The sequence below is a fragment of the Oncorhynchus clarkii genome, chromosome 7 (genome assembly GCF_045791955.1).
Source record: "Oncorhynchus clarkii lewisi isolate Uvic-CL-2024 chromosome 7, UVic_Ocla_1.0, whole genome shotgun sequence".
Taxonomy (NCBI): Eukaryota; Metazoa; Chordata; class Actinopteri; order Salmoniformes; family Salmonidae; genus Oncorhynchus; species Oncorhynchus clarkii.
The window spans coordinates 2880031-2898561 of NC_092153.1; the positions used below are offsets into that span (position 1 = coordinate 2880031).

Here is an 18531-nt window from a genome sequence, read left to right on the forward strand (position 1 = left end):
TAGACCACACCTACATAACGATATCAAAACATTTCATTGGACGAGACAGACAATATTCAAATATAACATTATAAAAACAGGACATCTCCTCCCTAACCAATAAACCAATCTTTTAATAAATAACGACATTTTTTAATTAAATAAGGTACAACTTTTGTATTTTGTTGAATATTAAACAAACTCCAACCTAACACAACATAATGTAAAATGGGAATTTATTGTGCTTGGAATGACCCCCTTATTTCCATTGTAACATTTATACATAATCTAACTATAACTGGCCTAATAAATACAATGCTATATCTTTATTTCTCCCTTGCATGATGTATTAGCAGGAAGTCTTCTAGTTGTCTTTTCTTCCAGTCGGGCTACAGTACAGTACACCATAAAACATATAGGAAACAGTCACTGAAACATAAGAAAAAATAAACCTTTTACAGCATTAGATGCCATAGGAGTGCAATAACGCGTACATACATGTAAAGCCCTGACATAAACAACCCATACATACAGTCTCTATGTGTCCGTGTTTGGTTAGAACACTGAGACTTTACAGTATCAGCAGGACATTCAAACATACTAAATGGAAAGTTGAACTGTTAAAACCTTGGCCTATGTCTTTCTCCCAGGTTCGGTCCAGATGAAACTGATCCATATGCAACCCCAGACTAATAATATTCCCTCGAAGGGAATATGTCATCACCATCATTGTGACGTCACAAACCAAAAGGGTCTCATCAGGGATTCCTCCATAACTACTGTAGGAGGAATGACAGTCAAGACAACAACGAGGACATGTAAAACCGTTCTACAATGATCGCATCTCAAATGGCACCCTATTCGTTATATATAGTGCACTTCCTTTAGACCAGAGCCCTATTCCCTACATAGAGCCCTGATCTAAAGTAGTGCACTATGTAGGGAACAGGGTGCCATTTTGGATGCAACCAATGACCCAAAGATAATGGGTCATTACGATTTTCTCCATGGAAAGAGGGAGAATGACCTTTGACCCTTCGGCCCTTTTACAGGGCCCCTATTGGCTTCAGTCTGCTGGGTGTGGCAGCAGCGGGGGCGGGCGGGCGAGCGTCTTGCGTTCGGCTCGAGGGACCCACTTGTGTGTGGCGGCTCTCCACAACACCGGAGCCAGCAGAAGACTCAGAGTGGTGACACTGAGAACCAGCAGGTACACCTGGTGAAGAAGAGGACAGAGTGGTGACACTGAGAACCAGCAGGTACACCTGGGGAAGAAGAGGACAGAGTGGTGACACTGAGAACCAGCAGGTACACCTGGGGAAGAAGAGGACAGAGTGGTGACACTGAGAACCAGCAGGTACACCTGGGGAAGAAGAGGACAGAGTGGTGACACTGAGAACCAGCAGGTACACCTGGGGAAGAAGAGGACAGAGTGGTGACACTGAGAACCAGCAGGTACACCTGGGGAAGAAGAGGACAGAGTGGTGACACTGAGAACCAGCAGGTACACCTGGGTAAGAAGAGGACAGAGTGATGACACAGAACCAGCAGGTACACCTGGGGAAGAAGAGGACAGAGTGGTGACACTGAGAACCAGCAGGTACACCTGGGGAAGAAGAGGACAGAGTGGTGACACTGAGAACCAGCAGGTACACCTGGGGAAGAAGAGGACAGAGTGGTGACACTGAGAACCAGCAGGTACACCTGGGGAAGAAGAGGACAGAGTGGTGACACTGAGAACCAGCAGGTACACCTGGGGAAGAAGAGGACAGAGTGGTGACACTGAGAACCAGCAGGTACACCTGGGGAAGAAGAGGACAGAGTGGTGACACTGAGAAACAGCAGGTACACCTGGGGAAGAAGAGGACAGAGTGGTGACACTGAGAACCAGCAGGTACACCTGGGTAAGAAGAGGACAGAGGGGTGACACTGAGAACCAGCAGGTACATCTGGGGAAGAAGAGGACAGAGTGGTGACACAGAACCAGCAGGTACACCTGGGGAAGAAGAGGACAGTTGTATTCTAGATCCTGTATGTATTCATCTTGCAATTGCCAAAAAACATCTTCAAGTAGTGTCTAGGGGTAGAGGTTAGGGGTAAAGGTTAGGGGTAGTGTCTAGGGGTAGTGGTTAAGAGTAGTGTCGAGGGGTAGTGGTTAGGGGTAGTGTCTAGGGGTAGTGGTTAGAGGTAGTGGTTAGGGGTAGTGGTTAGGGGTAGTGGTTAGAGGTATTGGTTAGGGGTAGTGGTTAGCGGTAGTGGTTGGAGGTATTGGTTATGGATAGTGGTTAGTGGTAGAGGTTAGTGGTAGAGGTTAGGGATAGTGTCTGGGGGTAGTGGTTAGGAGTAGTGTCTAGGGGTAGTGGTTAGGAGTAGTGTCTAGGGGTAGTGGTTAGGGGTAGTGGTTAGGGGTAGTGGTTAGGGGTAGTGGTTAGGGGTAGTGGTTAGGGGTAGTGGTTAGGAGTAGTGGTTAGGAGTAGTGTCTAGGGGTAGTGGTTAGGGGTAGTGGTAGTGGCTAGGGGTAGTAGCTAGGGGTAGTGGTTAGGGGTAGTGGTTAGGGGTAGTGGTTAGTGGTAGAGGTTAGGGGTAGAGGTTAGGGGTAATGGTTATGGGTAGTGGTTATGGGTCGTGGTTAGGGGTAGTAGTTAGGGGTAGTGGTTAAGAGTAGTCTCTAGGGGTAGTGTTTATGGGTAGTGGTTAGGGGTAGTGTCGAGGGGTAGTGGTTAGAGGTAGTGGTTAGGGGTAGTGGTTAGTGGTTAGTGGTAGTGTCTATGGGTAAAGGTTAGGGGTAGTGTCTAGGGGGTAGTGGTTAGGGGTAGTGTCTAGGGACTAGTGGCTATTGTTTGATTTGGAACTAAGCATCGAGTGGTGGTCTGTTCTTCGGTAGAAGTACCTCTCTGGAGATGATGCCAGCTCGGCGGGCGCGGCTCCCCAAGACGAAGGAGAACTCGCTGACCTGCGCCAGGCCAGCAGACACTATCCAACGGATGTGGCGAGAACCCTTGGGCAAGATGGCCGACAGCACCAGCACCGCCATCAGGAACTAACAGGAACATGGAGAGGAGGAGGTGTTTAATTAGAGAGAGTGAGAGAGAGAGGGGGAGAGAGAGAGAGAGAGAGAGAGGAGGAGAGCGAGAAAGAGAAAGAGAGAGTGAGGGAGAGAGAGAGAGAGAGAGAGAGAGAGAGAGAGAGTGAGGGGGAGAGAGAGAGAGAGTGAGGGGAAGAGAGAGAAAGAGAGAGAGAGAGATCGAGAGAAAATAAGTAAGCGAGAGTGGTTTAAAGCAACAACAGCATACCTTCATGATGACCAGTGAGAGAGTCAGCACCACCAGGACTGTCAGTTCGTACAGGACAAAGGTAGGAAAGACATGGAAACCTGCAGTAGAAGAGAACACACATGGAGACCTACACATAGAGACCTACACATGGAGACCTACAGCAGTAGAGACAACACACAGAGACCTACAGCAGTAGAGACAACACATAGACCTACAGTAGTAGAGACAACACAGAGACCTACAGCAGTAGAGACAACACATAGAGACCTACAGCAGTAGAGACAACACAGAGACCTACAGTAGTAGATACAACACATAGAGCTACTGCAGTAGAGACAACACAGAGACCTACAGCAGTAGAGACAACACATAGAGCTACTGCAGTAGAGACAACACATAGAGCTACTGCAGTAGAGACAACACAGAGACCTACAGCAGTAGAGACAACACATAGAGACCTACAGCACTAGAGACAACATAGAGACCTACAGTAGTAGAAACAACACAGAGACCTACAGCAGTAGAGACAACACAGAGACCTACAGTAGTAGAGACAACACACAGAGACCTACAGTAGTAGAGACAACACACAGAGACATACAGTAGTAGAGACAACACATAGAGATCCACAGTAGTAGAGACAACACACAGAGACCTACAGTAGTAGAGACAACACAGAGACCTACAGTAGTAGAGACAACACATAGAGACCTACAGTAGTAGAAACAACACAGAGACCTACAGCAGTAGAGACAACACATAGACCTACAGCTGTAGAGACAACACATAGACCTACAGTAGTAGAGACAACACATAGACCTACAGTAGTAGAGACAACACATAGAGACAACACATAGAGACCTACAGTAGTAGAGACAACACAGAGAGACCTACAGTAGTAGAGACAACATATACAGACCTACAGTAGTAGAGACAACACAGAGACCTACAGTAGTAGAGACAACACAGACCTACAGAGGTAGAGACAACACAGACCTACAGTAGTAGAGACAACACAGAGACCTACAGTAGTAGAGACAACACACAGAGACCTACAGTAGTAGAGACAACACACAGAGACCTACAGTAGTAGAGACAACACATAGAGACCTACATCAGTAGAGACAACACATAAAGACCTACAGTAGTAGAGACAACACAGATACCTACAGTAGTAGAGACAACACAGAGACCTACAGTAGTAGAGACAACACATAGACCTACAGTAGTAGAGACAACACATAGAGACCTACAGCAGTAGAGACAACACATAAAGACCTACAGTAGTAGAGACAACACAGAGACCTACAGTAGTAGAGACAACACAGAGACCAACAGTAGTAGAGACAACACAGAGAGACCCACAGCAGTAGAGACAACACAGAGACCTACAGTAGTAGAGACAGCACAGAGAGACCCACAGCAGTAGAGACAACACAGAGACCTACAGTAGTAGAGACAACACATAGAGACCTACAGTAGTAGAGATACGATGCTAAACAGCCATAGAGAGACAGAGATACAGTTGAAGTCGGAAGTTTACATACACTGAGGTTGGAGTCATTAAAACTCGTTTTTCAACCACTCCACACATTTCTTGTTAACAAACTTTAGTTCTGGCAAGTCGGTTAGGACATCTACTTTGACACAATGCTTGCAAGACGAAGAACACCATCCCAACCGTGAAGCAGGGGGGTGGCAGCATCATGTTGTGGGGGTGCTTTGCTGCAGGAGGGACTGGTGCACTTCACAAAATGGATGGCATTATGAGGATGGAAAATTATGTGGATATATTGAAGCAACATCTCAAGACATGGGTCTTCCAAATTGACAATGACCCCAAGCATTCTCCCAAAGTTGTGGCAAAATGGCTTAAGGACAACAAAGTCAAGGTATTGGAATGGTCATCACAAAGCCCTGACCTCAAACCTATAGAACATTTGCAGGCAGAACTGGAAAAGGCGTGTGCGAGCAAGGAGGCCTACAAACCTGACTCAGTTACACCAGCTCTGTCAGGAGGAATGGGCCAAAATTCACCCAACTTATTGTGAGAAGCTTGTGGAAGGCTACCCAAAACGCTTGACCCAAGTTAAACAACTTAACGACAATGCTACCAAATACTAATTGAGTGTATGTAAACTTCTGACCCACTGGGAATGTGATGAAAGAAATAAAAGCTGAAATAAATCATTCTCTCTACTATTATTCTGACATTTCACATTCTTAAAATAAAGTGGTGATCCTAACTGACCTAAAACAGGGAATTTTTACTAGGATTCAATGTCAGGAATTGTGAAAAACGGAGTTTAAATGTATTTGCCTTAAGGTGTATGTAAACTTCTGAATTCAACTGTACGATGCTAAACAGCCATAGAGAGACAGAGATATGATGCTAAACAGCCATAGAGAGACAGAGATATGATGCTAAACAGCCATAGAGAGACAGAGATATGATGCTAAACAGCCATAGAGAGACAGAGATATGATGCTAAACAGCCATAGAGAGACAGAGATATGATGCTAAACAGCCATAGAGAGACAGAGATATGATGCTAAACAGCCATAGAGAGACAGAGATATGATGCTAAACAGCCATAGAGAGACAGAGATATGATGCTAAACAGCCATAGAGAGACAGAGATATGATGCTAAACAGCCATAGAGAGACAGAGATATGATGCTAAACAGCCATAGAGAGACAGAGATATGATGCTAAACAGCCATAGAGAGACAGAGATACGATGCTAAACAGCCATAGAGAGACAGAGATATGATGCTAAACAGCCATAGAGAGACAGAGATACGATGCTAAACAGCCATAGAGAGACAGAGATATGATGCTAAACAGCCATAGAGAGACAGAGATATGATGCTAAACAGCCATAGAGAGACAGAGATATGATGCTAAACAGCCATAGAGAGACAGAGATATGACGCTAAACAGCCATAGAGAGACAGAGATACGATGCTAAACAGCCATAGAGAGACAGAGATATGATGCTAAACAGCCATAGAGAGACAGAGATATGATGCTAAACAGCCATAGAGAGACAGAGATATGATGCTAAACAGCCATAGAGAGACAGAGATACGATGCTAAACAGCCATAGAGAGACAGAGATACGATGCTAAACAGCCATAGAGAGACAGAGATACGATGCTAAACAGCCATAGAGAGACAGAGATATGACGCTAAACAGCCATAGAGAGACAGAGATATGATGCTAAACAGCCATAGAGAGACAGAGATACGATGCTAAACAGCCATAGAGAGACAGAGATATGATGCTAAACAGCCATAGAGAGACAGAGATATGATGCTAAACAGCCATAGAGAGACAGAGATATGACGCTAAACAGCCATAGAGAGACAGAGATATGATGCTAAACAGCCATAGAGAGACAGAGATATGATGCTAAACAGCCATAGAGAGACAGAGATATGATGCTAAACAGCCATAGAGAGACAGAGATATGACGCTAAACAGCCATAGAGAGACAGAGATATGATGCTAAACAGCCATAGAGAGACAGAGATATGATGCTAAACAGCCATAGAGAGACAGAGATATGATGCTAAACAGCCATAGAGAGACAGAGATATGATGCTAAACAGCCATAGAGAGACAGAGATACGATGCTAAACAGCCATAGAGAGACAGAGATATGATGCTAAACAGCCATAGAGAGACAGAGATACGATGCTAAACAGCCATAGAGAGACAGAGATATGATGCTAAACAGCCATAGAGAGACAGAGATATGACGCTAAACAGCCATAGAGAGACAGAGATATGACGCTAAACAGCCATAGAGAGACAGAGATATGATGCTAAACAGCCATAGAGAGACAGAGATATGATGCTAAACAGCCATAGAGAGACAGAGATATGACGCTAAACAGCCATAGAGAGACAGAGATATGACGCTAAACAGAGACACTGCAGAGGGTAAGCTTCAGTTCTGACCAATGGAGGCGAAGAAGATGATGGCGAGGAAGTCTCTGATTGGCTCGATGCAGCCCATGACCTCCGTGGTGCAAATGTGACCCTGCGAGGAGAGAAGCGCTCCAGCCAGGAAGCAGCCCAGCTCCATGGAAATGTCCAGGAACTCTGTCACCTGGGAAACGCCGGGGGAAAAACATCATTTGACATACATTTGGTAGAATGGATATAGTTTAACCATTTATATCATAAACTCCCTAATGACACAGTATTGTATTTGTATTGGAATGTCAATTGTAGTACTTGATTGTACAGGAAACATAACCTCTGTTGGAGAAGAGAGCTACATCTCACAGAGGAGAGGATAGCGGAGGGGAAGCTACATCTCACAGAGGAGAGGATAGAGGGGGAAGCTACATCTCACAGAGGAGAGGATAGCGGAGGGGAAGCTACATCTCACAGAGGAGAGGAAGCTACATCTCTCAGAGGAGATGAAGCTACATCTCACAGAGGAGAGGATAGAGGGGGGAGCTATATCTCACAGAGGATAGGATAGAGGGGGGAGCTATATCTCACAGAGGAGAGGATATAGGGGGAGCTATATCTCACAGAGGATAGGATAGAGGTGGGAGCTATATCTCACAGAGGAGAGGATAGAGGGGGAGCTATATCTCACAGCGGAGAGGATAGAGGGGGGAGCTATATCTCATAGAGGATAGGATAGAGGGGGGAGCTATATCTCACAGAGGAGAGGATAGAGGGGGAGCTATATCTCACAGAGGAGAGGATAGAGGGGGAGCTATATCTCACAGAGGAGAGGATAGAGGGGGAGCTATATCTCACAGAGGAGAGGATAGAGGGGGAGCTATATCTCACAGAGGAGATGATAGAGGGGGGAGCTATATCTCACAGAGGAGAGGATAGAGGGGGAGCTATATCTCACAGAGGAGAGGATAGAGGGGGAGCTATATCTCACAGAGGAGAGGATAGAGGGGGGAGCTATATCTCACAGAGGAGAGGGGGTACATACGGTGAGCATGAGGAATACGAAGGCAGCGGTCCCCAGAACCAGGATCTCCTTGTTGCCTTTAGACTCAGCATGGAGCTTCCTGTAGTATGGACCAATCAGGAAGGATTTGAGGAGAACACACAGCAGTAGTACCATAGCCAGAGAGAACAGGACCTGGGACAGGAGCAGGAGGACGTGCAGACCTCCAAACAGGACACTACAGAACACAGGATAGAACATAGAACACCAGCCTCACAACACAGAACACTGGTTTACAGAGAGAACAGGACCTGGGCTAGGAGGACAGAACACAGGACAGGACCCTCAGAAGACAGAACACAGGACAGGACCCTCAGAAGACAGAACACAGGACAGGACCCTCAGAAGACAGAACCCTCAGAAGACAGGACAGGACCCTCAGAAGACAGAACCCTCAGAAGACAACACACATGACAGGACCCTCAGAAGACAGGACAGAACCCTCGGAAGACAGAACAGGACAGGACCCTCGGAAGACAGAACACAGGACAGGACCCTCGGAAGACAGAACACAGGACAGGACCCTCGGAAGACAGAACACAGGACAGGACCCTCGGAAGACAGAACACAGGACCCTCGGAAGACAGAACACAGGACCCTCGGAAGACAGAACAGGACCCTCGGAAGACAGGACAGGACCCTCGGAAGACAGGACAGGACCCTCGGAAGACAGGACAGGACCCTCGGAAGACAGGACAGGACCCTCGGAAGACAGGACAGGACCCTCGGAAGACAGGACAGGACCCTCAGAAGACAGGACAGGACCCTCAGAAGACAGGACAGGACCCTCAGAACACAGGACAGGAGCCTCAGAACACAGGACAGGCGCCTCAGAACACAGGACAGGACCCTCAGAACACAGGACAGGACCCTCAGAACACAGGACAGGACCCTCAGAACACAGGACAGGACCCTCAGAACACAGGACAGGACCCTCATAACATAGAACCGAACCCTCAGAAGACAGGACCCTCAGAAGACAGGCCACATCACAGGACCCTCAGAAGACAGAACACATGACAGGACCCTCAGAAGACAGGACAGGACCCTCAGAAGACAGAACACATGACAGGACCCTCAGAAGACAGAACACATGACAGGACCCTCAGAAGACAGGACACATGACAGGACCCTCAGAAGACAGGACAGGACCCTCAGAAGACAGAACACATGACAGGACCCTCAGAAGACAGGACACATGACAGGACCCTCAGAAGACAGGACACATGACAGGACCCTCAGAAGACAGGACAGGACCCTCAGAAGACAAAACACATGACAGGACCCTCAGAAGACAGGACAGGACCCTCAGAAGACAGAACACATGACAGGACCCTCAGAAGACAGAACACATGACAGGACCCTCAGAAGACAGAACACATGACAGGACCCTCAGAAGACAGGACACATGACAGGACCCTCAGAAGACAGGACAGGACCCTCAGAAGACAAGACAGGACCCTCAGAAGACAAGACAGGACCCTCAGAAGACAAGACAGGACCCTCAGAAAACAGGACAGGACCCTCAGAAAACAGGACAGGACCCTCAGAAGACAAGACAGGACCCTCAGAAGACAAGACAGGACCCTCAGAAGACAAAACACATGACAGGACCCTCAGAAGACAGGACAGGACCCTCAGAAGACAAGACAGGACCCTCAGAAGACAAGACAGGACCCTCAGAAGACAGGACCCTCAGAAAACAGGACAGGACCCTCAGAAGACAAAACACATGACAGGACCCTCAGAAGACAAGACACAACAGTATTAAACTTTAGAACTTCTAACACATCTTTGGAACTACACACCTTCCTAGCATGAGTTGAGTTTTGGGACAAGGTGTGTCTAGATAGTAGTGCATATACAGCTGCGTGTCTGTGTGTGTGTGTGTGTGTGTGTCTCTGTGTGTGTCTGTGTCTCTATGTCTCTGTGTGTGTGTGTGTGCTCACCTGTCCAGGTGGCCAGATGACACCTGTATGAGGGTGGGCATGACGGCTATGAACAGACCCAGCTGAACATCCTGCATTACCAACATCCCCAGGAGAACACTGCTGTAGTCCAGCTCTCCTACACACACACACACACACAGAGACACAGACACACACACACAGACAGACACACAGAGACACAGACACACACACAGTTTTAATGTTTGTAGCCAGTTACTCATTTAAAGACAGGTGGTTCTTTAACATTAAAATAAAGAGCATTGGAAGTCAAGTCTCTCTCTCGCTCTGTCTCTCACACACACACACACACACACACACACACACACACACACACACACACACACACACACACACACACACACACGTCCGTAGTCTCCGTACCGTCCTTGTCTGCGCGGGCGCCCCCAGCCAGGAAGCGTGAGACCAGCGGCGTGGAGGATAGAGAGAGACAGGAGGAGATGAAGACGGTCTGGGTGGGACGGATATGCAGCACCTGACCCCACAGCAGCCCTGTAGCCACCATCAACAGACTGAGGTAGCATGAACCCTGCACAGAGATCTTCCACACCTGCACACACACACATAGGACAGTACACACATGTTAAATACACACACACAGTCTTGTACAGCTAATCTGGTGGGGACACACAATTCAGTCCCACTCAAAATCCTATTTTCTCTAACCCTAACCCGTACTCTTACTCTAACCTCAACCCAGAAACCTAACCCGTACTCTTACCCTTACCCTAACCTTAACCCAAAAACCTAACCCGTACTCTTACCCTAACCTTAACCCCAAAACCTAACCCGTACTCTTACCCTTACCCTAACCCAAAACCTAACCCGTAGTCTTACCCTTACCCTAATCTTAACCCAAAAACCTAACCCGTACTCTTACCCTAACCTTAACCCAAAAACCTAACCCGTACCCTTACTCTTAACCTAACCTTAACCCAAAAACCTAACCCGTACCCGTACCCTTACCCTAACCTTAACCCAAAACCTAACCCTGGCTCCTAACCCTAAAACTAACCCTAGCTCTTAAACCTAAAACAAATTCTAACCTTAACCCCCCTAGAAATAGCATTTAAACTCATGGGGACCAACAAAATGTCCCCGTTGGTCAAATGTTAGTTTGTTTACTATTCTAGTGACAAGAACAGTTGAACACGTCCACACATATAAAATGGTCTTCAACTCTTGAAACGAACACAATATCATTATCTCATTAGAACACGTTCCAGAGGAGAGAGAGAAGGAGGGAGGGAGGGAGGGAGAGAGGGAGGGAGGGAGGGAGGGAGGAAGGGAGGGAGGGAGGGAGGGAGGGAGGCCAGGGAGGGAGGGAGGGAGGGAGGGAGGGGAGGAAGGGAGTGAGGGAGAGAGGGGAGGGAGGGAGGCCAGGGAGGGAGAGAGGGAGGAAGGGAGGGAGGGTGGGAGTGAGGGTGGGAGGGAGGCCAGGGAGGGAGGGAGGGAGCGAGGGAGGGAGTAAGGGAGGAAGGGAGTGAGGGAGAGAGGGGAGGGAGGCCAGGGAGGGAGAGAGGGAGGGAGCGAGGGGAGGAAGGGAGGGAGGGAGGGAGGGTGGGAGTGAGGGTGGGAGGGAGGGAGGGAGGGAGAGAAGCAGGAAGACTGATAAGGAGAGAAAATGTGTGATAAACAGATAGCTCGCCAAATGAAGAAGAGAGACAAGGGAGAGTTAGACGTCGCTCTCTGCTGAGACGGAGTTGGTGAAAGAATGTAAGAATGTGGGTTTCTGAGTCCCACTGTGAAAATGTAGGTCAGAGTTACACACTTCACACCAGTGTTAAGTCCTTTCCTGTCTGGTGATGTCACCCGGCAGATCAAAACTCCATCCCACCAAAACAGGCAGTGGTTCTAAACAGCTGTTCCACTAGAAGGGCATCATCATCATCATCAATTTCACAGTATCATTCCACCCTCATAGTGTGGAAATAAATATAAAACACAGGGAATTCACATTTATGTCTGCACTGGGCCTTTAATAGTTTTTGCTATTCCAAGAATGTAGGCTAATATCTGATGGAAAATACCTCTGGGGGGGGGGGGTTTGAATGCAACACTAGGCAGCCTACCTTCCGGAGTCGCTCTGGGGAGAACTCGAGACCGACCACGAAGAGAGTGAAGAACACTCCCAACTCTCCCAGCGTCTCTACCTGCACCATAGACTGCACAGAGATACATTACTCTCACACACACAGACAGGCAGACACACAGGCAGGCAGGCAGGCAGGCAGACAGACAGACAGACAGACAGACAGACAGACAGGCAGGCAGGCAGGCAGGCAGACAGGCAGACAGGCAGGCAGGCAGACAGACGGGCAGAGAGACAGGCAGTGAGACAGGCAGGCAGAGAGACAGGCAGGCAGAGAGACAGACAGACAGACAGACATAGAGGCAGACAGACACAGACAGACAGACAGACAGACAGACAGACAGGCAGACAGACAGGCAGACAGGCAGACAGACACACACAGTTGCATGTCTCACCTTGATGCTGTTGAGTCCAGAGGGACCCAGGAGGACTCCACAGACGATGTAACCAAACATGGGGGGCAGGCCCATCATAGTGCACAGCCAACCACACGGCAGAGACAGCATCACTACGGAGACCAGGTCCTGACCAGCCAATCACAGACAACAGGACAGGACACCACAGGGACACAGATTAGAATTGTGTGAAATAGTAATTTCATTTGAAGACCCATATAGTCAGATTACAGCTGGAGTCTCAGGACAGTCTTCGTATGGTCAGATTACAGTTGGAGTCTCAGGACAGTCTTCATATAGTCAGATTACAGCTGTAGTCTCAGGACAGTCTTCATATAGTCAGATTACAGCTGTAGTCTCAGGACAGTCTTCATATAGTCAGATTACAGCTGGACTCTCAGGACAGTCTTCATATGGTCAGATTACAGCTGGAGTCTCAGGACAGTCTTCATATAGTCAGATTACAGCTGGAGTCTCAGGACAGTCTTCATATAGTTAGATTACAGCTGGAGTCTCAGGACAGTCTTCATATAGTCAGATTACAGCTGGAGTCTCAGGACAGTCTTCATATAGTCAGATTACAGCTGGAGTCTCAGGACAGTCTTCATATAGTCAGATTACAGCTGGACTCATAGGACAGTCTTCATATGGTCAGATTACAGTTGGAGTCTCAGGACAGTCTTCATATAGTCAGATTACAGCTGGAGTCTCAGGACAGTCTTCATATAGTCAGATTACAGCTGGAGTCTCAGGACAGTCTTCATATAGTCAGATTACAGCTGGAGTCTCAGGACAGTCTTCATATGGTCAGATTACAGTTGGAGTCTCAGGACAGTCTTCATATGGTCAGATTACAGCTGTAGTCTCAGGACAGTCATCATATGTATAGGATCATTAGTGTTCAGGGGTTAAAGTTGGTACTGACCTTGATGAAGTGTTGATCTGAGCGGGGCATGGTGGAGTCTCTGGGCTTGGTCAGAACATACTGGTTGTTCTGGGAGTCGATGAGCATGCTCAGCCCCACGTCGTCCTCCACCTCTCCACCTCTCCTTGACGCGTTCCTTCTTCTCTTCCCTCCGTCTTCCTCCTCCTCCTCCACTCTCAGCACCGTCTCCACGTTGGCTACGTGCACTCCATTCATCTGATCACAACCCTGATAATAACTCTACTGGTATATCGCCTTTAATACAATACATAAAAGCCCCTTTATACAGCCTCTCAGACTGCTGATCTGGGATCAGGTCCTCCCTGGCCAAAACAGTCTGATTCATTATGCTCTAAAAAGGGAGAATGATCCTAGATCAGCACTCCTATTCTGACCCGTTTGTCATTAAAGACGTGGTCCTCTATATGACCTATGTGTTTGTTGTTGTTGATGAACCTGTTTATTGTTGTCCTCTATATGACCTATGTGTTTGTTGTTGTTGATGAACCTGTTTATTGTTGTCCTCTATGACCTATGTGTTTGTTGTTGTTGTTGTTGATGAACCTGTTTATTGTTGTCCTCTATGACCTATGTGTTTGTTGTTGTTGTTGTTGATGAACCTGTTTATTGTTGTCCTCTATGACCTATGTGTTTGTTGTTGTTGTTGATGAACCTGTTTATTGTTGTCCTCTATGACCTATGTGTTTGTTGTTGTTGATGAACCTGTTTATTGTTGTCCTCTATGACCTATGTGTTTGTTGTTGTTGATGAACCTGTTTATTGTTGTCCTCTATGACCTATGTGTTTGTTGTTGATGTTGATGAACCTGTTTATTGTTGTCCTCTATGACCTATGTGTTGTTGTTGTTGTTGATGAACCTGTTTATTGTTGTCCTCTATGACCTATGTGTTTGTTGTTGTTGTTAATGAACCTGTTTATTGTTATCCTCTATATGACCTATGTGTTTGTTGTTGTTGATGAACCTGTTTATTGTTGTCCTCTATATGACCTGTGTTGTTGTTGTTGTTGTTGTTGATGAACCTGTTTATTGTTGTCCTCTATGACCTATGTGTTTGTTGTTGTTGTTGATGAACCTGTTTATTGTTGTCCTCTATATGACCTATGTGTTTGTTGTTGTTGTTAATGAACCTGTTTATTGTTGTCCTCTATATGACCTATGTGTTTGTTGTTGTTGATGAACCTGTTTATTGTTGTCCTCTATGACCTATGTGTTTGTTGTTGTTGTTGTTGATGAACCTGTTTATTGTTGTCCTCTATGACCTATGTGTTTGTTGTTGTTGTTGAATCTGTTTATTGTTGTCCTCTATGACCTATGTGTTTGTTGTTGTTGTTAATGAACCTGTTTATTGTTGTCCTCTATGACCTATGTGTTTGTTGTTGTTGAATCTGTTTATTGTTGTCCTCTATGACCTATGTGTTTGTTGTTGTTGTTAATGAACCTGTTTATTGTTGTCCTCTATGACCTATGTGTTTGTTGTTGTTGATGAACCTGTTTATTGTTGTCCTCTATATGACCTATGTGTTTGTTGTTGATGAACCTGTTTATTGTTGTCCTCTATGACCTATGTGTTTGTTGTTGTTGTTGATGAACCTGTTTATTGTTGTCCTCTATGACCTATGTGTTTGTTGTTGTTGTTGATGAACCTGTTTATTGTTGTCCTCTATGACCTATGTGTTTGTTGTTGTTGATGAACCTGTTTATTGTTGTCCTCTATATGACCTGTGTTGTTGTTGTTGTTGTTGTTGATGAACCTGTTTATTGTTGTCCTCTATGACCTATGTGTTTGTTGTTGTTGTTAATGAACCTGTTTATTGTTGTCCTCTATATGACCTGTGTGTTTGTTGTTGTTGTTGATGAACCTGTTTATTGTTGTCGAAGGCGTGGTCCTCTATATGAACTATGTGTTGTTGTTGTTGATTAACCTGTTTATTGTTGTCGAAGGCGTGGTCCTCTATCTCCTCCTCCAGGCGGTCAGCAGCTCTCCTGACGTCCTCGAGGATCTCATCCAGCATGGACAGGGTCTTGTTCTGGGCCAGGGCACTCTTCACAGCCTCCACCTGGTGCTTCTCTGCTGCTACCAGCTCTACATACTCCTGCTCTTCCTGACACACACAGAGAGGCAGAGAGACAGGGAGGCAGAGAGAGAGAGAGAGAGAGGCAGAGAGAAAAAGAGAGAGAGAGAGGCAGAGAGAGAGAGAGAGGCAGAGAGAAAGAGAGAAAAAGAGAGAGAGAGATGCAGAGAGAAAGAGAGAAAAAGAGAGCGCGAGAGAGAGAGAGAGAGAGAGAGAGAGAGAGAGAGAGAAAGAGAGAGGGAGAGAGAGGGAGAGAGAGAGGGAGTGAGAGGGAGAGAGGGAGAGAGTGAGAGAGAGAGAGAGAGAGAGAGAGAGAGGGAGAGTGAGAGAGAGAGGGAGAGAGAGAGAGAGAGAGAGAAACAGACAAAGAGAAACAGACAGAGAGACAGACAGAGAGAAAGCACAGAAAGTCAGACATAGATGGGCAGAAAAAGGCTGTCAGACCAATAACTTATACATACACTAGATGAACAACAGGGGGCGCTGTGTTGAAGCCATCGCCCCTCCATCTTGACACTCCTCCACCGGTGTACAAAATATTGTGGAGCCATAGAAATGCATGTATTAATGTCTACATTAGTTTTACCATGTTAATTCCATTACAGACACCTTAATGCAGACTTTCACATTATATTATGTGTGATAAACATAAACATTAAAAATGAAAAAAATATGGAAAATGTTTTTCCTTAATAAAGTTCTAAATGTTATTGTCCCCACTGCAAAAATGTTTTTAATAGCATGTAATTTTGTCCAGACAGACACAAACACACCCATATATATTAGGCAAACACACACACACACACACACGGATCTGGCCTCCACAGATAGCAGTGTATTTTGCAGAGTAATGCTGTGCCCCACTTGCCCCTGCTCTGGCTCATCCAATCAGAGATAAGAGTTCCAGCCTCTCCAGCTGGTCAGAATGCAGAACCTTTCCGCCCGGCTGTTACCACGGAGACCGACTAATCACATTCACTACCTTCCTATCAAAACCAAGTTTCTCCTCTCCTCACCTTAATGGCTGCTCTGCTCCTCCTGCCCTCACCTTAATGGCTGCTCTGCTCCTCCTGCCCTCACCTTAATGGCTGCTCTGCTCCTCCTGCCCTCACCTTAATGGCTGCTCTGCTCCTCCTGCCCTCACCTTAATGGCTGCGCTACTCCTCCTGCCCTCACCTTAATGGCTGCTCTGCTCCTCCTGCCCTCACCTTAATGGCTGCTTCTCTGAGGGCCTCCAGTCTCTGATGGCTGCTCTCCTTCATGTTGACCACGTCCCTGTAGTCTCCCTGCAGCGCCCTCTGCAGGCCCACCACCGCCTGGAAGACTGAGCGTTCGCTCTCATTCAGCTCCTTCTGGAACACCTCCAGAGTGTGAACCTGGACGGGGGAGAGAGAAGAGAGAGGACACTAGGACCCTTGGACGGGGGAGAGAGAAGAGAGAGGACACTAGGACCCTTGGACTGGGGAGAGAGAAGAGAGAGGACACTAGACTAGGACCCTTGGACGGGGAGAGAGAAGAGAGAGGACACTAGACTAGGACCCTTCAGAGTGTACACCATAGGAAGCTGTAGGCACTTTAATTAGGGAGGACAGGCTCGTGGTAATGACTGGAGTGGAATCAGTGGAATGGTATCAAATACATCAAACACATGGTTTCCAGGTGTTTGATTCCATTCTATTCACATCCAGACTGTGCACTTGGTAGACATGGGACAGAGAAGGTAAGATGGGTGAGACCAGGGCTGCACCTCAATATTCTAAAGTACTTTCCTCTCCTTTATTTACACACATCTGGATGCTAAGAGTCCTTTTAGAATGTCAGTTTTGACTAAACAGTGGCCTGGTCACATGGGTTCAGTTATGTTTATTAACATATTTCTCCAGAGGAGGGTTCAGGTCAGAGGTGGGGTCAGGGCAGTGCTGGACTTGGTGCTGGTACTGTTTATATTTAGGTGCAGGAGCTCCACAACACTTTTGAGCTGATATTCTATTGAGCAGTGGTTCCCAACCAGGGGTACTTGGCCTATCCACACTGGGTACTTGGCCTATCCACACTGGGTACTTGGCCTATCCACACTGGGTACTTGGCCTATCCACACGGGGTACTTGGCCTATCCACACTGGGTACTTGGCCTATCCACACTGGGTACTTGGCCTATCCACACGGGGTACTTGGCCTATCCACACGGGGTACTTGGCCTATCCACACTGGGTACTTGGCCTATCCACACTGGGTACTTGGCCTATCCACACGGGGTACTTGGCCTATCCACACGGGGTACTTGGCCTATCCACACGGGGTACTTGGCCTATCCACACGGGGTACTTGGCCTATCCACACGGGGTACTTGGCCTATCCACACGGGGTACTTGGCCTATCCACACGGGGTACTTGAGGAGACCCATGAGGTAATAGGCCTACTGGTAAAATGCAGAAGGGGATACTTCAGGGGTACTCCGGTAACAGTAACTGAAACAAGTTGGGAGCCACTGCTATAGAGGTGCAGAAGCTCCAGCAGTAGAAGTGCCGGTACTCAGCTCAGGTGAGCTCCTGTCCAAGTTAAGCACTGGGTGAGGGTGAGATGGGGTTAAAAAGCTCACCTGGAAAGTCACTCTAATAACGAGGTAATAACAAGTTATTAGTCTCTCTAATAACAAGGCAATAACAAGTTATTAGTCTCTCTAATAACAAGGCAATAACAAGTTAGAGTCTCTCTAATAACAAGGTAATAACAAGGTATTTGAGTCTCTCTAATAACAAGGTAATAACAAGTTAATAGAGTCTCTAATAACAAGGTAATAACAAGTTATTAGAG

General features: G+C 46.9%; 1 protein-coding gene across 3 annotated transcripts in view; it reads right to left on the reverse strand.

Moving 5' to 3' along the window:
* Window positions 1-16: 16 nt before the first annotated feature.
* Window positions 17-18531, reverse strand: part of LOC139412726 (transmembrane and coiled-coil domain-containing protein 3-like) — a 20627-nt gene continuing 2112 nt past the window's right edge. For 2 of the 3 annotated variants that reach the window (XM_071159395.1, XM_071159396.1), the window contains exons 3-14: window positions 16925-17092; window positions 15567-15746; window positions 13623-13838; window positions 12698-12826; window positions 12283-12375; window positions 10574-10760; window positions 10193-10310; window positions 8226-8421; window positions 7220-7370; window positions 3270-3349; window positions 2867-3016; window positions 17-1192 (exon numbers count right to left, since the gene is read on the reverse strand). In XM_071159395.1, coding sequence (XP_071015496.1) covers window positions 1046-1192; window positions 2867-3016; window positions 3270-3349; window positions 7220-7370; window positions 8226-8421; window positions 10193-10310; window positions 10574-10760; window positions 12283-12375; window positions 12698-12826; window positions 13623-13838; window positions 15567-15746; window positions 16925-17092 — 1815 coding nt within the window. In that variant the 3' untranslated portion in view covers window positions 17-1045. The remainder of the gene's footprint in view (window positions 1193-2866; window positions 3017-3269; window positions 3350-7219; window positions 7371-8225; window positions 8422-10192; window positions 10311-10573; window positions 10761-12282; window positions 12376-12697; window positions 12827-13622; window positions 13839-15566; window positions 15747-16924; window positions 17093-18531) is intronic. The other variant, XM_071159397.1, reaches the window with a different exon arrangement.